Here is a 23114-nt window from a genome sequence, read left to right as displayed (position 1 = left end):
TACCTATATTCTGTATGGGCTTTGATATACTTATTGCGTCTTACCACACCCCCAACCATCTGCTCCTGAGTCAGTGTGTTTCGACCAGGCTGCAGTAGTTTTATATTGCAAAATTAATAAGATTGGTTGTTTTTACAAAATTTAGAAATATTGCAGACGAAACAAAACGAGTGCCGATACTATTACTTGACATCGGGTGTCGGCTTCGATACGATTAACCGACATTTCTATTTCAAACACCTTATATTAAACATACGAAAATTCTTTTTGTCATTGGTTCTTTATTGATCGCACATGAAACACAAGCAAAATAGCACAAGTAACAACGAGACAACCGAATAAGAAATCGCCCATCGGTCGACATTACACAATTAAAACCTTAAGGCCGCTAAAAACACATACAAGTACAGGCACAGTCCTAAATTCGCAAAGGAAGAAACAGAAACAAAAACAACAACAACAGAAAGGCGCGTAAAATAAATTCTGCGTACATTCGGAATAAGAAGGAAAAGAATTAAACAAAAAAAAACGAGCCGCTTAGTAGATCTAAAAGATCTTATTTGCCGACCATAGAAATGGGTCCTTCAGCTGTGCATTCGTCCTTAGTTCCCTTGTTGAACAACTCGGTTTGGCACGTTTTCTTGTTCAATACTGCCTCGCACTCTGGTGGGGCCTGGGTGAAGTAGGGCACCCTGTAATTTAAATGGCTTTGTAAATAGCATGCCCTGAGCATTTTTTATATTGCAATCAAGACTTCACGAATTTTAAGCTAATATGCGACTATTTAAACTGGAAAGCTTAAATATGTAAACTATGTTTAAAAATGTGTAAAGCCTCTTTATGTTCAATAAAAATACTAAGGCCGTTATATTGGATTAAATCGACATTGTTCTGTTTACAAACGTTTCGGCAACATCTAATGCCATCAGCATTGTACAAATACAAGTGAAGATTAATTTACGGTAAGGCCACAGGTTAACTTAACATGCCAATAATTATGTGTTGTTAAAAATTTGTTAAAAAAAAAAGTCTATTACTCATAGCACGAAAGTTGTGCTCTAAAAAGCGAGAGAGTGATCTTTTCCGGAATGAACTAAACACTGTTTACATAAAATCCGTTCATATACCAGCATAATGACATGCAATTGATGCAGTACTCGCCCTATAGTAGTGTGGTATCGGTGCCGATCCGATACCAAGTATAGTTATTTTAGCCATGGTTTGTCACCAAGTGCAGCAATTGCTAACTTAAAAGGCATACTCATCAAAAAACAAATAGGTTAACACCTGAATGTACCTACATTTCTTAACACTGCAGAAACTTTTAAAAAATTAAGCAATGGTTTTATGTTTTATCTGTTTTAATAAATTAACAGTCTTAAGATCTTTGGATACGAAAACAAGAAACTTTCACATTTTATTGTCCGCGGGGATCCTTACTTTTTTAAAGTGTTTCAGCTCAACCTGATATATTTTGTTAACAATGAACAACGTAGACTTACGTGCAACAGCTCATAGTGATGTCCTTGTAGTAGTTGACCACTTTGTAGCGGTAATTTAAGTGGAGGTCCTTTGTGCTGAAAGTGAATGTTGGGCATTCCACGAAAGGCTTCTTGAGGACAACGTCTACTGTCTTAATTTTAAAGGAAGGACGGATTCGTTTGCCACCGAACTTCTTATAGGTTCTGAACATGGGTATGATTTCCCGTTCAAGACAAGTTGCCTGCAAAAAAGAAAGGCGTTAACCTGGTGCGCCACGGTCAGTATTTTTGGTTAAACACTTTTTTTACTGGGGTGTGGGCTACTTTAGGGGACTTTTAAGGTCCAAGGAAGAGTTCAAACATTTATGGTACGACTTAAAATTATTATAGAATGATTTTTTCTTAATGCCAACCCTTGTTAACGAAAATCAAATATATTTTTCAGAGGTTTGTGTTAAGAACCTTCTCAGTTAGAGCTGACAGAAAAAAGCCATTTAAACCGGAAGACATGTCTCTTTAAGTATTGCTGTGTGGCTGGAGTTTGACAACAAACGAACGTTTGTGAGCGAACAATGCCCTGGGCAGACTTGTTTACGTTCAAATTCGTAACACGCCGGATTCGCCAAAATACAAGCATTAAGTGCTGGGATTACAAGAGGTTTTTTAGCATACGAATGGCGGGCATTGTGAAGTTGCAGTGAGCGCAGTTGGATTTGTGTATGTCAGTAAGGTTACAATAAGTGTGTGGGTAAATTAACACTTTAAACCGGAGGCTGCGTTTTTTCTTAACAAGGGAGGACTGGGTTAATCATTAAGCAAAACAAACAAGTGCTTAGGGTAACAAGAAAACGAAAGAACTTTTTATAGCCGTATTTGCAATGGTGTCTCAGTGTTTAAGGAAATAATTCGAGTTGGTAAGACGACTTAGATTTCAATAGTGGCCCGGTTAAAATACATTTTTTCTTATTCGATAAATAATATCTTTTGTAGTCTATGGCGTTTATATTTTAAATGACAAATATAGGACGGCAAAGTCTTCAGTGCTTAGAGCCTCATGATCCGGCCCTGGTTTATACGATCAAAACCCTTACCACGTATTCACCATCGCAGCTGCAAGTTGTACATTGACTGTCGGTCCAAGATGATCCAACGGCCCTGGTTTTATTGGTGTCTGCGTCTTTGCAGCCGTATTGTATGTAGCAAGCTGCCTCGACCGACGCTAGAACCAGCATAAAGCTTCCGATCGTAAAAAGAATCTGAAGCAAAAAAGACACGTTACATTTTAAAGGTGTCAAGTCAATCATTTTGGCAAAAACACGAAACCTTGATTCATCTAGTTTTAGGCAGAATCTTGTTTGACCAAGGGCTCTGTACTAACCTATTTTTTTCGCGGAAAGGTACTCTACTAAAACCCGAATGGCTTGGAAAGTGCCTGGGTTTTAAATAAATGGGAAGCGTGCAAAAAGGAAATTCGATTTTTTTGTAATTTATCAGTTGAAATTTATGGATGTTCGATTAAAAATTAACCATATACTACAGTTGGCGAGCCAACAAATCATACGGTCACGATCTTTGGTGGCGAGCTATGGGTTAAGAAAAGTAAAGCGCAAAAATTCTCACAGAGAAATCACGCGGTTGGGAGTATATATTGTTCCCACTTTTCTACGGAGGATATCATAAAAGAAATTCAACAATGCGCAGTTAACACCAAATCGCTCCAGTCAAATAACTATAGCGTTTTTAAAAACATAAGGTTTAGAAGCTTTTAGTTTGCAATCAAACATAAACGTGAAGAATTTCTACAGTATGACGGTGCTGCAATTTGTTTATCCTTTTTCCGTTAAACAAAACAAAAAATAGATTTTAAAAGTTATTCGAAGCTTACCTTAGTTGATGAATTCATTTTCTTTGTTGGCTGGATTCGCTCAAACTGTCAAAACTATAAAATTATCTCAAAAATGCTGCAACGATAAAAAACATACACACTTAACACCGATGTACTGCAATCTAATTTACAAATTAAACGACATGTCCAACGTACACAGAGATAAAGCAGCTGTGCCTTGACCACCAAAAATGCGTCGCTTTTATAGCAGGAACACGACTCTCGGCGCACCCAAACCTTATCGCGGTCTATGGTTCCACCAGGCCCATCTGGCCACCCCTTGGAACCGCCCGGCACCGTTCCTTAACCGCTAGTTACTACCCTGGTGTTCCAGGCCTGTTCTGGGTTTGTCTCTGCCGAGCTCGCATATTTATGGCCCGACAGTCGCGGGAGAGAAAGGCGCTCTTGTGACGTAACAAGGCGAACCGCGACAGGCCGCGCGCGCTCGCATACCGGCCCGATTAGTAGCGGGTCGTGCTGCTTTGGAATGACGCCGATGATTTGAGCTGATAACTGGAAATAGCTCGGTCGGTGGATAGCACTGCATACTACAAGGGCTGGAATGTTACTGTTGTTGGATGATGCGATCCTAAATATGTTTTTTCCGAGCGTCAGCAAATTGACAACAATCCCAAATTATTTTTGTTAAATAGATTTTTTAAAGAAATTTGAAATCGTTGTTTTTACTGGCCCTTATTTTTTGCAAACATATTCCCTTGAAAAATATAAGTGCAATATCCCAAATATTATTTACAGAGCGAAAGCAAACTCAAATATTAGTTAAATAGAATATCTTTTAGCAGGCCTACGTACCTTAATTAGTTTTTAACTGACACGTAATTTTGCGAACCTATAACCTTAAATTAAAAAATAGCGTTAAATGCAATATCCCAAATATTTTTCCAGTTAAGAAACTCTTTTCAAGAAATTACGAATTTTAAAAGATGACGTAATTTAATTGATGCCAGAAACAAGTAGACTTAGAAAAACTGCGGTTTTTAGTCCATGAAATGTGAAACTGAAATGGATTCATAATAGATAAAAGTAGAAGGCGCCAAAGCGTTTTTTTTTCAAATAATTTTTTTTTTAATTTTGTTTTAGAATTCCTAAAAATCTAAAAAATTTTACAGAGTCAAGTTACGCCATATTCGAAATTTTATGAAAAAAATATGAATATTAAATGGAAAAATCGTTTATTTTTTAATTTTTAGATATTTCAGTAATGAGTTGCTGTTTTTTTAATACGTCACGTAACTTAGATTGAATGACTTACTATTCAAAGATTATTCTCTACATTTATTGACCCACATTTTGAGATTTAACGCAAATTATATTGTATCTGAACCGGAACTTTATGAACCGGTTTTGAAATAGCGATGGTCGAACCGGAGCTGAACCGGAACTTTTAAATTCCTCCGAACCGAAACTGAATCAGATTCCGAAAAAATTCTTGAACCCGAACCGAACCTGAACCGGAAAAGTCAAACGGTTCGACTCCCTGCTTAAAAGTGCTCAAAAAGCGTTTTTTTTCAAATAAAATCTTTTTTTTAATTCTATTTTACAATTTAAACATTTAAATTTCGATTAGGTTTTTATTTAACCTTTATAGCTATGCCACGTACCACAAAGGGCCCACGAACCCCAGTGTAACAACCCATGAGCTATAACGCTCATAAATCACAACATCGTTCTGATAAAACGTGATATATTGCACGTACTATCGACTTGGCGCCCCTCAAAATAATGACCGGGGTGTAATTATAAGCCCATTTCGAAGTGAATTCGGGTTTTTTTCTGCACGAAACTTTTAAAAACGAATTGTTCGCAAATAAAAAATAATCGCGCCAATTTGTTGACGTAACAGACGAAACGATTGTGTTAAAAATTGTTTACATTTGTCGGGAAATCCCTTTTTGCGCGATTGGAAATAGTTGTAAATCGATTTAAAATCGCGCGCTAACCGATTTAGATCGAAAACTTATATAAATATACTTGGCTAAACCGACCAGACATTCACAATCCTTATTTTACTAATGGAAAGTTTTAAATTGATTAAACGCTATTAAAAGTAAACTGTTTAACACGACATGGCGGTATTTCAATGTTGTAAAATTCACACAAAAATACTTCAATTTGGTGCTAAAAATAAAGTTTAAAGATCGCAATACTAAAAACAATTCACAGAGCACAAAGTAGGTTGTCGAAACGTCGGTACATTTAATAAAAACATATTTGTCAGATGAGCAATTTTACATTTGATCCAATGCCTGACGGCAACAGTATATTGAACTATAGCCTTATTATATGTCTTTAGCGTAAAAACGTGTTTGTCCAAGTATATTTCAATTTACATAAATTGGAAGGCTTTCAAGTGCCAAAAAGAATTTTAATAACATTTGTGCAATTTACTTATCTCGGTGTTTCTCCACCATTTTTATCCATTTTTTTAACAAAAAATTATTTGCCGGAAGAGAAATTTTACATTTGACAACATGCCTTGAAGCAACAATATAGTCACACATAGTATGTTTGAGCACCTTTCTTTACAAAGGTCGAAATTACAGCAAAAAACACATTCGGAATTCGCTTACGTTTTCAAAAATTCCATTCGCATTTCTGTTGAAGTAAATGTACGTCAGTCCGCGGCTGTAGGCAAATTTGGTTGAAGCCAAAACCGGATTGATTTATGTGTATCGTGTGAAGTTTTGAGGCACGTTAATCTCCGAACTATAAGCTGTTCGACTTGAGCCAAACCAAATGTTGCGCGTTGGAATCTCTATACTTGATTCGAATTGCGTCCCACCTTTTAAAAGTGAGGTTTGAATAGATTTTAGTCACATTAACTGTTGATGGTACATGTTCGTGTCAAAACGTTTTTTTAAGATGAGGTCGATTTACTACACCTATTTTGGCAAAATTGATTCTTAAGCTACTTTACAGATCCATGCATATAGTTTACCTATAGAAATTTCTACAGTTGTTTCCAGTGTTGTAATGGCTTAAGTAAATGTATTGACTTTAATGCACTTAAGTCACTGTTTTAAATGACTTGATTTAAGTCGTTTGGACAAAAGCTTAGTTTGAAATGAAGCGGTTTCATTAGGTATTTGTGTTTACAAAATTGCACTATATTATCCTAATTTTTGCACATATGTTTCGTTTTCTGATTTTTTCGATTTATTATTAAAAAAAAACATGATTTGGACTAAGGTTATTTTACAAATGAATTGGCTGGGACTTCATTGTTCACAACATTGGTTGTTGAAACGCAAGAACCTCTCGTTTGCCGAGATTAAATTCGTTGCGCAACGCTGGTGCACTCGCATGTCATCTGCCAATTTGCGGCAATAAATTGAAGCTTTATGATAAATTCGTTTTTTTTATGAAGCATTTTAGTCGGAGGTTATTCCGGGGCGAAAAGCAAATGTCAAAGCCCATAAGAGTGCAGTGACATTTCTTAAAATGCCATTCCTTAATTGTTATGATGAGTTTTTGCATATTCATTGGATCTGCTCGAATGCTATCCCTTTAATTGCCGAGTGACCTTTCGAAGGCTTACTAGCCACCAACATGCCATTTAAAACGGTAAAATATTGCATCTTGATCTTTTTACAAAATTTTCCTACAAGTTTGTCAAAATTACCCTTTGGCAGAAATCGCCAACACTAGACCATTGCCTTAAGTGGTTAGAGGACGAAGTTAAACACTGCTCTATAAAAAAAGTTTTCATTATTGCAATGTATGCCCATAACAGGGCATTTGATATAATTCTATTTATTGCGCCGCACGGGTGCTCAATGCTTATGCTCTAAATAATCTCTAAATAAATTAAAAAACGGGCTGGTCAATTTTTGTCCAACGATTGAAAAAAAAGTCACGAAAGCGGGTTAAAAAAACGCGCCCGCATGCTCAAGGCGATCACGTTGGCTGGCCAATTCGGCCCAAACCGGGCCGTAAAGAGAAAAATCATGCAGATCTCTTTATCGCGCGCTCAAGATAAGTACCCGTCGGCCCTGGGGCCAATTATAACTTCGAAGAAAGCTAGAAAAGTATCGAAATCGCCTTATATGCAGCGACGGCCCGAACTGAAGCCGGTAAATTGCAGGCGCGACCAGGACACACCCCCCTTTGTCGCTTTAAACCGCGTCTCCTTGAACGTGACTTGATAATTTCGAGAGATCCCTGTTTTGCCTGTCGCGTGTAATTACGCTAAACACACCAGGGCTCTCAAGAATAACCGCAATTCTACGACCTCGCTATGACATATGCTGCTGCTTTCTGCTATTCTAGGCTAGGCACGCCAGTCCGGTAACAGGTGCGCCCACGGAATTTCTGTTCTTCCCAACCCTTTTAGACTTACAACACCGCAATTTATACGACCTCAGAAACGGTATGTTTTGTTTTGCCAGGAATGGTATGTATTGTAAAAGCTTAAAGAAATGCGACGGTTTTTCTACTACAAAAACGTGTTTAAACAGCTTAATATTTCGCACAATTTTGTGTTGATACTAATAATAAGGCGCTGTATTCAGTAGAATAAGATAGGTAAGGTTCAACTCTTATTCCAGCGCTTAACCGCAATTCCACGACCTCGCTATATGACATATGCTGCTGCTTTTTACTATTCTAGGCTAGCCAGTCTGGTAACAGGTGTGCCCACGGAATTTATTTTACTTGTAGTCAAAATTGGTTCCCAACCTTTTTTGACTTACAACACTTGAAGATAAAAATAAACTGCGGTACCCTTAGTTACCATAGATTTTTCACTGAGAGCTTACTGTAATGTCACTTTGCACATGTAGGAAAATATGTCCAAGTTTATTACAATCCAATCGGAGTCAAACTATTTTTACATTGAATCTCAATATTGTAAAACTAGTATCTTAAGACTTTCGAAACGGCACCCGGCTTGGAGCCGTTGTTGGAACCGTTGTTGTTACAAGAATAATAAAACAAACTGTGTGATTGCTTAGACGTCCGCGCTAATAACGTCGTTTTAAAGTCAACCTGAATCAGTATTAACTTAAAATGTCTACTAATTTAAAATGTTAAATTTCAAATGAAATTTCAAATGTCTATTTATCGTGGCCTTTAGTTGGTTGGTTTTGATTTTTTCTTTGTGCTGTGACTCTGCAGATATTTCTACAAACGTACACATTCTAATATATTATTCCTTATAGACGTAATACCAATCACGACTGCAAATTAAGAGTATACAATAAGGTTTATCTTTAAGGATTGTTCGAAACCGCAGCCATTTATAACATCTACTTGAAAGATATGGCGGTTGCGACATATTTGGGCAATGATTTAGCTAATTATTTTGTGGCACTTAACTCCTCTGTATGTAGAAGACAAGGGGATTTTGTTTTCTGCGGATGAACAACCGCTCATTAGTTCGACCCACGCAACATTTTGAGCTAGAGACTGAAGTAGATTGGTTTCGTAAAACGCGTGGGGTACACTATAAGCACCAACATATGAATGTGTTGTGGCTCTGTCACTGCAAAAATACACATGCCCACCAGAATTTTGCTAACTTGAAAAATCATTTATAAACCCTCTGGAAAGGTTTACAAATTACGATTATTGCCCAGCGCTTTGAAAATAACGTTTCTTGTTATTTTAAACTTTGGTTTTACTTTTTTAATTTGTACGGGAATAATTGATTAAAAAAATGTTGAAGGGAAACGAACGAAACATTTTTATATAATTTATTAATGTGGCCTAAACACAATTTTTAAGTCAAGTTTTAGTGACTTCTGTCTTAAAACTGGTGAATTACAATATTCGCCTTACGAATGTTAACGCAATGTTCTGCATTTTTTTAATATGTTATTAGCCTACATACAACTAGCACCGCTGTAATGGCCTATTATAAAGCGATCAGCCTCGTGTTTAAAAGTCCATATGTTTGACACACTATGCTTGTTTATAGTTTATTGTGATTTATAATCTCTCATCTGCAAAATGGACGCCGCTTTATAAATGGAGAACAGCTTTACACAAAGCGTTGAATGTGTTTTACGCAGAATGCTGGTTTATGTCAAGTGTGTTGTTTAAGCTCGTACTTAAGGCTTGTAAAAGCAAAGAGTCTTTACCGACCTTGATTTTTTGCAGTTTAAAATATTTTATAGAGCGGTTATTTGTGCGAATTGGCGATTTATTAAGAAACACGCAGAAAAAAATATCATTTTAACTATAAGTCAAATTTTTCTTCTTTCGTAAACTGGCAAATTACATTATTCGCATAGCGAATGTTAATGCCATATTCTGCAATTTTTTAATATGCTATCACATACAACTAGCACCGCTGTAATGGCCAATTATAAAGCGATCAGTTCATTTTATCTTTCGTTGTTGTGCCATTCTACCCACGCCTTTAAAGATAAACCCAGAGAGCTTTTATGGGCTAGGCTACTTTTCCGTCAGCACCTTTGTAATACGAACCCACAGCTTCTAAAATTTTCCACCAATACGTAATTTATTTGCAACAAAACCCGTATTATTTGGTCCTTTAAGAAGGCTCTAATGCGCGATATAAGAGACCGTAAGCTCTTCAGCAAATCCGGGTTTCCATCTACTTTACACGGAAGTGTTTTGTCGCTACAGTTGCTCCATTCAATGCTTGTTTGTTGCTGTGAATTTGCGACACCAATATATGACAACATATGTCGTAATGCAGCAACAACTTATGCACCCGTTAAGCACTTAAGTATAGCCCAGCCTGCGAAAGCTGGAGCTTTACCGTGGGTTCATGTGGCCATATTAATCCCATTTCCCGCCTTAGTTTTGTTTGTCGCGTTTCGCCCAATTAACACAGCAAGTGACAAAGATAAAAAAGGCTGCTTTAAAAGTAAAGCTCTTTAAAGCTTTGTAAATTATTATGCCCAACAACAAAGGATCACAGGTCGCATTTAATCGCCAAAAGATTGCGCAGCTTTTTATCCGGTCTCGATTATTCTCGCATGTAAACACATTACGTGTGCATTGCAAACTTAACAACAGCTGGAGAAAATTTTAAATCGCCTAAATAGGAAAACCCAGTGGCAGCCTATCTGCGAAAATGAAAGAATCCATAATAATTATCCACTTTGCAAAACTCAAAAACAGATTTTTATAATTGGAGTAGCGCCATTTTAAAAGGGCATTTTTTGAGCTTTTTTGACCGATTTACAAAAAGGCGACTTAAATGGATATCTCATATAAATTACAAGAAAGAAGCTTGTTTTAAAGTTTCAACCACCACGAACTACCAATCCGTCTCGTCGTGTTTTTTAGTTATAAATATTTTCACTTGTATCATTTTCTCTGTAAACCGAATTGCCCGCATACCTTTAGCTGGACGTGGAGCTATTAAAAGCGCGCTCCGCCAAAACCATTCGTCGAATTCAAAAACTTCGTGCGCCCGAATTAGAACTGATAAGCGAAAATAACTGATCGCAGCCATATTTACTCACACGCTTTCGCCTTTGCTGGTTAAACGTTTTTGTCGAGAAATAAACCATTTTAAAAGCATTTATTCTTTGAAACGCTGTAAGGGACGTATTTCCAAATTGTCACTTTCTCAATACAAGTTTCAAAGTATAAAGTGCCTTAATATGCTGGTTATGATGATACTTCTCTAGTGTATTAATACAACGTTGAAGCTAAGCAACAACACATAGTGACGCCTCGTAATTTTCGCGAGTTCTTGCGCTCATAAAACTTTTAGGATCAGCTAAACAATAACGAATCACCGTCCGTTATAATATGAATAAGCAAGTTATATATATATTATATAGATATTAACTGTTGCTCCCAGACATAACGTTTATTAAAAATAGCTCCTCTTGTAATTGTAATTGTTAAGCAACATTTCGGCAACCATTTCAAATCGTCTTCTTCAGGTTTGTTGATTATTATATTATATATATATATATATATATATAGGTTAAAATTTTGTATTTTTTTAACAGAAGCAAATCAACTCTCACGATAAGCGTTGCACTTTTTTCACCTCTTTAGCAGCTATAAGGTATAAAGGAAACAATTAAAACATGTTTAAAAAAATAGTAAATTGCATGAATGACTTTTCAACAGGCTTTACAATCCACAGTAAACATCACAAATGCTTTTCGAAAAAGCAACTTTTTAAAATCCTATAGTAGAAGGTTTGTTTGACCTATTGTTATCCTCTTTGCTGTTTGCCGTAAAATTATAGCAGCGAAAAGCCAGCTTTGATGCTCCATATTAAACCTCGCCTCTAAAAATACTCGAGAAATCGCTTTTCCTCCAACCATTTAAACCGCGATTGCTTATTTTTCTGTTCCGCCTCTCCCATGTCAAATATAGGCTTAAAACTTCTCGAACCAATAGTGTCGCTAACGTTTAACTTTCCCTGTCTGACAAAAAGGGCTTGGGCTTTTGCACGCGGTCGCCGCCCAAATTCATGGCTTGTAAATTATTACTTGAGCGCCTGTTTAGAATGAGTGCAATGTTTAGAGCGTCCCATTGATGTAAACATTTCTGGTGGGCTTGTCCATTAGGCGTCAAGCCTGACAAGCCAGTAATAGATAGCCTTGCTAAAACACGGGCTCGGTATTTACAACCCTGCTATTTAGGGCTTATGTGTGTCTGTCTGTTGAACTCTTTAACATTGCTGATAAGCCGTAACGAGAAACGTTCAATGAATGGTTTAGATTAGATGCAAAGTTCGGTGTTGTGGCGAGACGTTGTTGCAAGCTCGTAAGCTTGTACGGTTGCGAGATTAAAAATACCTCAAGTCCAAATAAATATCCTCATCAATTATAAAAATTGTTCTTCAAGCAATTTTTTTATTTAATGTAGCGATATTTCCATAACCTATACAGAAAATCTTCATCAGGGCAATTAAATTTTTCCTGATAAAGATTTGCCCTGATGAAGATATTCTGTGTAGGTTTTTTGTTTTTAAAGGCATATTTTTAGGAACCAAGTTTAAGAAATCTAATCATAATAACTATAACAGCCGGCGAGCCAACCAAATCAGATGGCGACCATTTTGGGGCCCACAATTTGAGAAACACTAAATAAACGCCGATAAGTAGACTCACCCGGGACTTTAAATTAGCGTTATAATTATAGAAATGTAATTTTTGAAGTAGTATGACTTGTATAATTTGCAATAGCACTGTAATATTTGAAGGGTTGCGAGATTAAAAACTCCTTCGTTCAAAACAGGTTTTGGCCATCGTATCAATTTGCCAGAACCCGACAAGACGGCTATACAAATTCTTTGAACAAATTTACCTATGTGCGCGTCAGCATACATTCAATGACGACGTATTAAAGTTCAAATTTCGCAATTATTGGTCGCCCAAGAGCTAGTTTACCGCATAGAGAATGTCCAATACGCATTTATCCAGGATTAGCCTTATTTGAACAGCGGTGTTCGAGTAAGCGTTTCATTAAGTTTGCCAGGGCGTTTATACTTCAAGGTGTGCGGCCAATGCCCATATTTGACTGAGTATTTGACAACTGGGCTGGACCAAAGCACGTGCCTCCAACTTTAATCTCAGATCAAAGTGAACGGTGCTGATTGAGAGGTTTTGCTGTACAGTCCATTACATTTATCAGCTGTCTGCAAATATCAGGGCACAGCCCTAAAGCATTAAGGCCCTTGGCGCTTTTGTGCTTTTTCTGGGCAAAGGTCAAGCTATTGTGCCTGCTACAGCCTTAGATTGTACGATAAATCAACTGGTTCTGAATTGACAGAGTCAGGTTTTTGTTAAATCGCAATTCATAGGCTCGACATCGATTCAAACTTACGCCTATAGAAACAACTTTGATTTAATTGCCGTGTTACATCTTGTTTTTCTTTATTATTTGGCTGCTATATATTTTTTTGCCGAGTTGCAATATCACTGCCCTGATGAAGATATCCTGCGTAGATTATTTCGAAACGTCGGTACATTTAATATACAAACATATTTACCGGGAAGAACAATTATAAAATTGATTCAATGCTTGGTAGCAACAGTATATTCAACTTCAAGTTAGTTTGGCGTTACGATTTTTAAATAAATGAGATTAATGTTTAACAGTAAAACCAAAGTACGTGCCGAAGCAATAAACTGACACTTTTGTAGTTGAAATAGATTATCATGTTTGACCACAAAAGGGAACGTATTGTAATGCTACTTGGGCCAATGAAGATATTTGAAACTAATACTAAAACAGACCTCTAATCTCTGAGCTACAACTAAATGCACCACAAAATAGGGCGTCATTGAATGAAAAGACTGACAATGTCCTTATTTTGTTGAGAAATATATAAATAACTGACTTTGGTTGAGACAGGAAAGTCTAAAGCAATGGTTCTCAACCGGGGGTCCGCAGACCCCTGGGGGTCCGCAAAACGTTTTCAGGGGGGCCACAAAAACTTATAAATATACCGATATTAATTTAATTAACGCTAGGAAATAACTAACGCTTGGTAACATGCTTAATCACAATCTTGGTAAGTGATAAAATCATATTATAACATGTTGTAAATCGCATTGAGTGTGACAGAACACTTCCATTGTGATTCAACACGATAGATTGTAAAATGGAAGGTAGAATTACAGAATGTTCATATGTAGTGGACTTTGGTTTATGCTATTATATGGTCAAAGATCTTGTCTAGCATTGTCAAAAACACAACCACGCATTTTAAGACTTGCTTCGGCGATTCAGCAGCAGAAATCACTAAAACGTGTCATAAAGTAAATTGGTATTGTGTGACCAGAAATACGTTAGGGGTCCGCGACCATTTGAAAGCATCAAAAAGGGTTCACCGGTACAAAAAGATTGAGAACCACTGGTCTAAAGAATATACCATAGGTCATTCACCCTGAAGAAGACGATTTAATTAGGTTGCCTAAAAGTTGGAACAATTACAATTACCAGAGGAGCTATTTTTGATGAATATTTTTTAAGGTCTCAAAGGAATTATAATCAACCAAGTTCAATTCGCGAAAGCTAATGCACCGGGATTACGTTCTTAATCGTGCAACATGCATACGTTGGAGATGCACGTTTTGCCATAAGGAGAAACTCAAGAAACCTCGTTTCACACGTTTTGTCTGAACGGGTGCGTCAACCCTAAACGGATGCTGCCAATTTCCGCGAACGTAAAAACGTAGCGAAAAACGTACGGGCCTGCGTAACGACCTGCTTTACGAACGTCTTTAAAATTTTGGCTGAATTTTTTCAATACCATGTGGGGTGTTGACATTTGTAAAATTCTGGCACGTTTATGAGACCAATCATTATAGGCAAAACTTCGCCCCAAATGCTAAACAAGGGAAAAATGCGTATGTGGACGAATAATAAACGATGGTAAACCAATCCCATTTATTTTGCATGTGAGAAGGAAAATGCAACCCACATCGTTGTTTGGTCAAAACAAAAGGGTTGCTGTTCATTACTTGAACATGAAAAAGATTTATTCGAAACGTTCAAAATGCTACCTACTTCTGTATGGGCTTTGATATTCATTTTAAGTTTAGCTACAACCTCCAGACATTATGCTCCAATAAATATATATGAGTTTAAATTGATTTGTTTTAGAAATGGCCCCTTGAAAAGACACGCCAACACCAAATAGAATAGAAATAATTAAGAAAACCCATTGATTATTTAATACAATTGCCAAAATACATCAGGAAATGCATAAGTAAAATCAACAACTACCCGACCATGTAAAAACTTTAGAGTTTAAAAATGCTTGCTGGCCAGATCATTGTGCGTACGTGTGCAAGCCGAAACTTGTCTTCAGATCCTTCAAAACAAGCAAGGCACTCGACAAAACATTAATCCCTCCTCTGCAAAGCAATTAAAGCTTTAGGAGGTCGCACGAATAAGGGCGTCTTAAAAAACAGTCAAATTTTTTTAATCGCCAGTCAATTTAAAGATTTCGTGCTAATTTGTGGTTTAGATTAAACACCCGGTAAGGTTAGACTCTTTTTCCGCCCTTCTCATAAAACTTTAACAACAATTTATTTAGGCACTGGTAAAAACGGTAAAGTTCCAGTAAAATGAACTTGCCTCCGTACGCCAGAATTTTCTTCTTAAGGGTGCAAAAATTTACAGCACTATTTCAGCCAATACAATATGATGTATCGTTATAGAATCCAAAACCATCGGCGGCAGGTTTTAGCCAGTCGATCACTGCTCCGCTGACGCGTATATTAACAAGTAAAATTCATAGTTAAAAATATGAGTAAAAACAGGATCAGGCGTTTTGTTTAGAAGGAAAATATATTTCGCCAAGTGGCATCATCAGTTCCTTAATTCGAATGAATGAGATACATTTCCTTTTAAACAAAACGTCTGATCCTGTTTTTACTCATGTTTTTAACTATGAGTTTTACTTGTTATTTCAGACAAAAGGTTTGTTTTACAAACAACAATTGTGCCACAGCCCATATGACGTCGCTAATGCAACTTGTAAACCATTTTTGTGAGCACTTGCTCAAGTCCTTCTTGACGAAGCAATTAAAACTTTAAGAGGGGCTCGAATAAGGGCGTCTTAAAAAAGTCGAATTTCGACTAACGACTATAACAGGTGATTCTAAATTTCTGACTACTGCCATATGTATTAAATTACTTAATCAGTAAATTGATTCTAGATTTTGTCAACAGTTCATCTTTTTACATTTGGTGTTGTATATAAAGCAAGGTTAATAAATTTTTTTTTAGTTTTGACACACTATACATACAGTTTTATTGTAGAACAAGGCCACAATACTGATACATGCTTTGTGCAGAAAACTCGACAATTAGAGCTATGTAATATGACTGAATATTAATATTCATAAAAAAATTAACATTAATGTTTTTAATTTTTTTTCGCTATTAGTGTAATTGCTGGAATGCTAAAGCCTGTATAAAAGTTTCAGCTTATAAGCGGCACACGTTTCGGAGATATTGCCCTATAAAAAATCTCGGCGCGCCATTTCGCCCGGGTCTCGAATACAGATGTCTCAAAAATGTGGAATTTCTTCTAATCGCCAGTAATTTCCAGGTTTATGTCTGCTTGCTCAGCAATTTTCGGCTGGTGATTAAAACAATTTGCACTATTTTCGATCACGGTAACTTACAGCGCCCCTGGCCATCACGTGCTTATATACAAAGCGGAGTTTATAACTAAATCAGTTCCTAAATAATATCCAGGTTGCTATTACGGGCCTAACCGGTCGTAAACTTGAGCGCGGAAATTTCGAGATAAAGCGAGCTGTTTATCAGTGACGCTGCGTTTCCTAGCACTTGACGTTGCAAAAAATTACTAAAGCTATTTGAGTAATTTCGGTGATGATTCCTGTGCGGGAATTGGACTGAATGGCAATATATGGTATAAACGAGCCCTTAGGTAAGGACTTGCCAGTCAAGTGATTTGAAAAATGACATAAGTCCACGCCAAGTCATTTGTACCATATTAAAATGTTCAACTTTTTCCGATCAAGAGTGTTATTTTAATTTGCAAAACAACAAAAAGTAACACATAGTGAACAAACTCATTTACAAGCAAAAACTGAGGTAAAAATGGCATAACAATATTATTTATTAAAAACGCCCGGTCAAAAACTTAAGCAAAGACAATTAGTTTGAAACAGTTTAGTGCACTTAACTCAAGTTAAGTGTTCAAAGTCATTACAATACTGCTGAATGGTGAAACCACTACAGTGGTGGAAAGAAAATTCACAAATGTAAGTTTCTCCTTCCAAAAAAAATAGGCGCAATATGTTTGACCAACCCACTTTGATAGGGCGTCATTTTAGTTTAGCATCCTTCCCTGTTCAATACTGACTTGGACCATTGGAAGTTATTTGTCAAAATCTTTTGCGTTGCCCAAATTTAATGGCGTTGAACAGATTTCCAAGGAATTTATCGGAGCGGGAAAATAGCTGCAAAGCCTGGAAAACTTCCGGTACCTTTGTTTGTTCCTGTTTCGTTTGACCCCAAATGGTGCGGTCGATTGGTTCCGAACTACTGATACGTCATTGAGTTGGCAAAAACTAGGAACGAGTGATTGCCGATCGCATTTCGAGCGATTTGTTATTCACGCTGGACAAGAATTTTAATAATTATGCGTCAGAATAACCAAACAAGTTTAGGACGTTCCGTAGAAACGTTCAAAATGCCACCCATTTCTGTATGTACATTGATATTCATTCTACGTCTAACTACAAGCTCCAACCATTATGCTCCAAAGTTTAAATGCTATACTTTTAAACGGTAAGTCTAAGATGGTATACTACAAAATAAAATATGCCAGATCATTTATTAGTTATGTTTATGGGACCGATATCCGTTGTATTAGGAAAATATAAAGAAAATATTTTTGTGGCTATAGCCTATAGGTGAATTTTTTGCGAGACAAAGAGGCAAAATTGACTATATTTAAAAAGTTAGCATATTGGTGGATCTAAACTTGAAGTGTTTTTTTCTAGTTTTCGCTACAAATCAAATAAATGTTAAAAGTCAATAATTTGCAAACTTTTTTTTCCGGACTTTATAGTTTCTTTCGCAACATCAGCAGGAATTGAACATTCAAAGAAGACAAATCCGAATCGGATATTGCGTTCAACGCGTCAATTTAAGTGGTCTTCTGTACACAGCAAATTGCTAATTATGCTGCATCCAAGGAAATGGCTGCACGCAATACAGCAGATGTCATTTCCTGATTGTAAAGATTTTTATTCTTTCACTTCCTCCCTGACTATAGGAAGTAACGCGCAATTCGAGTTATGACTGTTTTTCTAAATCTCTTACATGACAGCCAATTAAACTTTATAGGATAAACGTGGTTTGATGTGAGGCGAAATGCCGAAACAAGAAATGACTGTTCAACCTGCGCTGACTATATTGTGCGACCGGTACGTGCTTTAAGGTATTGCCGCAGCGAAAAAGTGCATCGTGATTTGCAAAAACATATATCACTTCTAAAAGCATCAGCAGTATTTAAAAACATAACACAACACAAATCAAGAAGCACGCTAATAAAAACTTAAACCAAATGGTGCACTACGCAAGCCGCAAATGCTGCAACTATAAATGACGATGCTGTCAGATTTTTTAAGCAAACAAAAAAATGAAGTCTTCCTGTGAAACACAAGTAGCAATTGTAAGGTGGCACAGTTCTTAAATTTTGTCCAAATTGATATTTTTGGATAATGTGAAATAACCGCGAGATTGATGTGCACATAGGTTAGTAGTTCACAAACGTTTTCTTCTTGCGACGCACTAAGAAAAATAAGTATACCCGGCACACTTTTTTCAAGTATGTCTTATAATATCGGATCGGGGCCGATACCCAATGTCAAGCGGTAGTATCGGTATCTGCCGATACTAGAGTAGTTACAAAATTAAGAAAGGAACTTCAGCCGTGAACCAGCGCAAAAAACATTTCAACAATGAAGTACATTTTTACCTAATAACCTGGAAAAATATCGTCGAACGACAATATTATCTAATTTGCTTGTTTTAGAACACTAATGACGTCATCTGTTATCGGATAGTATCGCGATATTTTTTGACCAAAATATCGGGTATCGGAATAAAATGCCGGTTGTCGGACATCCCAACTTTTATTTCCACAACAATTAATTTAAATTGTAACGTGACAAGCACTTTCGTGATATTGTCAGTGGCCTTATGGATGGTGTGAACTGTGCATACATGCCGGTTTTAAAATAACTATGGCGGAACAGGAGCTGAAACTTTTAAATTGCTTCCAACCAAAACTGGGCCAGGTTTTAAGAAATCCTGCCAAGCCGACGTTAGCACTTTTAACGTTTTCCTGTCTGAGTCTACTTGTGGTTGCACAACTGCGACATCTACAGCTTGTGGATGTTAGACGGTGTTTTTAAACTGTGATCTTCTGTAATTTAAACCATTCGTAGGAACACTAAGCACGGATCTGTTGATTATCTTCAGTAGAAAGAGAGTGGCCCAAATAATAGATAAAAGATTCATTCTTTTATTAGCAAACGTTTCGGCAATTTCTTTTGCCATCATCAGTGCAGTAAGTGAGACTAAGATAAAAACGAGTCACTATATTCTTATATCGGCCAGACACGACGTAACCTTCGGACCCGTATGCATGAACACCAGCGTTCGGCGTCCTCCGAAGTCTGCAAACATTTGCAGAACAATCCTAACCACCGAGTGGACTTCACTTCCCCAGAGATTTTGGGCTCGGCACGAGACCGCTACCGCCTCCTTCTGTTGGAGTCGCTGCTTATACAGCAGCACAAGCCCGCTCTCAATGTTGACACGGTCTCAGTCCCCCTGTATTTGTTTAATACTTAAATGGTATATTCGCGCAATTCCATCGTCGTGTTCATATTTTATTTTTAATTTATTACTAATTCCCTCTTACGTGTATCTGTTGCTTCCCATTGACCTCATTGTCTTATCTTTGCCCTACTTTCGCCTTACGGATGTAATTTTTCGTTGCATTTCTTATCTCCGTTACTTTGCGACTTCCTTTTTTCTGTTTATAGAACGTTCTAAAACGTCCGAGCGTATATATAGTGACTCGTTTTTATCTTAGTCTCACTTACTGCACTGATGATGGCAAAAGAAATTGCCGAAACGTTTGCTAATAAAAGAATGAATCTTTTATCTATTATTTGGGCCACTCTCTTTCTACTGAAGATAAACCATTCGTGTTGCGTATACTAAAATAGGCAAACAGAAAATCATGCGAAACTTAAATGCACCTTATCCATTACATAGGTGATACAGCATTATATTTACCTGTTGCCTTTCTATATATTAAGTACGCTGCTAAAGTTATGGTAGTGGTAATATGCCTACATTGTTCAAGGTCGTTTTTGCTGTATAGAAAACATTTTTTGTGTTCAGTTCAGCAAGTTATTGGGCAAACTTTCTCAGATTAGATTTCTTTGGGTTTTAGTAATAAAAACTGAAAAGCTACAGGAAAATTGATTTGTTTCTGCAAAACATCAATTGGTTATACATTTTGTGAACACTTGTGGTTTACTATAGGCAATGTCTTAAGCAAAAATCTCGTTTAAAGTTTTGGCCGGCAACGCCACTAAACAGACTGACTCAAAGTCTTACGCACATCACGTCTATGGATGTTTATTTTTAAGATGCACAAAAATAGGTCGCCTTTTTACAACAACATGTAGATTTAAAAGCATTTATTCAGTGTTGTCACTTCTCGATTTGAAAAATGTAAAGTCGTGCAGTGCACGTTTATTTTATTATTAAACAGTTATGACTCCTTTCCATAAAAGATCTAAAATTGTGTTTTCGGGCAAAATTTCCCGGCAAAACACGTGTTTTTCATGTTGAGAAACAAAACGTCCGAAAGAGCAGCGCTAAAACTGTAGGGGTGAACTTTCCATGTTTTTACATAAAAATCACGCCATTCTTTCTGCAGCAATCCAATGCCAAATTTACAACAATATAAGAATGCTGGATACCAGGGGCGGATCCTGGGTATGTTACTAGGAAAGAGCCATACTCCCTTTAAACTGTGTTTTTTTCCTATTTCAACTACATAAATACATGAATGTTTCGCGCCCCGCTAGAATTTGAAGTATGTTTGTAGTAGCCTACGTCTTAGCCCATTTTAAGAAAACTGTCGACAATGTGCGAAAAAAAGTTTTGAAATCTTAAACGATATAAAGGTTTTTTCGCTTTGCGCGAATCGATAACCTTTTTGAAATGTAGCTTTTATATTTAAAGTAACACCTCTTAAAACTATAACAAAATAAAAGAACTGTGTGGTGTTCTTCTGTTTACTTCTTTATGACGTCACGTTTAGATGTAACTTATGACGTTACGTTTGGAGTGAATTAGTGACGTCACATTACATAACTTTGTGACGTCATCTATGTTTTTTCATAGCCGCCAAACAACAATCCTGGTTCCTACTGGATTCCGTTACGAAACCGACGAATTTGGGGATTTTTGAACTATAAATGTGTTTAAGCGACTTTTTGGTGCAAGTTAAAATAAATGCATTTGCCTTCTCAGCTCACGCCGTTTAAGGTCAAATGTAGCTCATCAAAATATAATTAAAAATGAAAAGGCCGTTGGAAAAAACCATTGACATTTATTTTAATAGGCCGTCAACACCCACTATGCCTGGTAATAGAATATATTACGCAAATGGTCTCACAGCAAATATTTTTCTTTGGTTATGGCTAAGACCTAACCTGTAATTGAGATTTTAACTACTGAGCATTTTCGTTTAGCAAGCCAAACAAAGTAACTGGAGTAGCAGTTATATATCGAGATGCAGTGTTGTAAAGACAGTGATTTTATGTTCACTTAAGACACGACCTTCAACTGACTTAAATTGACCTAGATCTTTAGGACAAATGACTTGAATTGACTGAAATCTTTTGAACAAATGACTTGGGTTGAAATAAAGTTATTTTTTTGGTAAAATTGGGGTATTTAATAAATTTTGCACATAAAACAATTTACTTGATGCATTTTAGCCTATTCATATTTTTTTTAGTTATTGCTAATAGAAACTTACTCATTTTAAAATCTTAACGTTTTAGTTTTATAACAAGGACTTGACTTGGAGTGGACAACCGCTGCCTTAGACTGGGGGAGGGGGGGTCTTCACTAGGGCTTAAAAGTCATTTCAAAATGGCTTGTTTACAACAATTTCAAGAGGTTGTCAAATCGCCATACATCGGTTAAAGCGTCGCCTCATTGAAATACAAGTTGTTAGTTGGTTCAACCTGTTATAGCGACAACAACTGCTGGTTATGTGTAAACAGGTGCTCGAGCAACACCAAGTGCTCATTCTTGCAAGTTGTGACCCTGTTGCGCCACCCAGTGCGTGATTTAAGTAGTTCACAACAACACTTGTCGATTGATGGGTTTCGGCTCAGTTTAGTTGTGTTTGGTCACTGTAAGCTTAAAAAAAATTAGACTGTTCCATCCTGTCGCTTTTTGATATGTGCTACGTTTTATTCTCGTCCGTTAATTTGTTGTGATAATAATATTAATAAATATAGCCTACTTATATATAGTTGGGGAGAAAGTAGAATAATTGTGTAACCGAAACGATTAAAAAAAGTCTTACCGGAAAGCATGAAATGTTTAGGTTACAAAGTTACGTCATAAACGGGCCTCATAAAGTGCGCAACCTTAAAACTCCAAGGCTTAGTGTCCGATCTCATACAAAAACATGCAACTTTAAGGGCTAAACATGATTTGTGTCAGGGTCTCGCGATAAGGGACATACATGAGCAGGTGCACAGCAATAATTAATTTACCAAACGCCATTCCAGCTTACTTTCTCCACTGTATACAGTCGCTGGGAAATTAAGATATAACAGATAAGTTCTTAAAACTGTTTATTTATTAAAACAGATAAAACATAAAATCATTTCTTTTATGTTTCAGCTGTTTTTAATAAATAAACAGTCTTAAGATCTTTGGATACGAAAACAAGAATCTTTCTTTTACATTTAATTGTCCGCGGGGGATCCTTACTTTTCTAAAGTGTTTCAGTTTATAACAGAAAAGTTGACAAAATACGATACCGTACGACGAAAGGATTTTTGAAGCCTGTTAAAACAAGCCTTGGAATTGAATAATAAATGTGTAGCCTATCAGCGTCACATGTGTGTTTGTGCATGTGATTATAACGTGTTCGCTTGATGGTAAAGTGTTAAATATTTCACCTGAGTTCTGTTTACTTGCTCGACCGGCCTTGCTAATCTAATCGGCAACTGATCAGC

The 23114-nt window shown here is 36.7% G+C and overlaps 1 protein-coding gene across 1 annotated transcript; it reads right to left on the bottom strand.

Annotated features, from left to right (window-relative positions):
* Positions 1-285: 285 nt before the first annotated feature.
* Positions 286-3443, bottom strand: LOC146134599 (uncharacterized). The gene is made up of 4 exons (XM_083397512.1): positions 3367-3443; positions 2573-2737; positions 1503-1723; positions 286-692 (listed from the first exon to the last, which is right to left on the bottom strand). Exons 1-4 carry the CDS (start codon positions 3382-3384, stop codon positions 557-559), a joined length of 540 nt encoding a protein of 179 aa, XP_083253638.1. The 5' UTR covers positions 3385-3443; the 3' UTR covers positions 286-556.
* Positions 3444-23114: the final 19671 nt, after the last annotated feature.

This window comes from Ascidiella aspersa, chromosome 9, assembly GCF_963924565.1.
Source record: "Ascidiella aspersa chromosome 9, kaAscAspe10.2, whole genome shotgun sequence".
Classification (NCBI taxonomy): domain Eukaryota; kingdom Metazoa; phylum Chordata; class Ascidiacea; order Phlebobranchia; family Ascidiidae; genus Ascidiella; species Ascidiella aspersa.
Note: the sequence above shows the minus strand (reverse complement) of the source record. Positions and strands in the feature narration are given on the sequence as shown.

Coding starts and splice junctions, on each gene's coding strand:
- LOC146134599 (XM_083397512.1), bottom strand. Junction 1,724..2,572: donor GCTGCGATGGTGAATACGTG/GTAAGGGTTTTG, acceptor TCTTTTTTGCAG/GCAACTTGTCTTGAACGGGA. Junction 693..1,502: donor ATCACTATGAGCTGTTGCAC/GTAAGTCTACGT, acceptor TTTAAATTACAG/GGTGCCCTACTTCACCCAGG.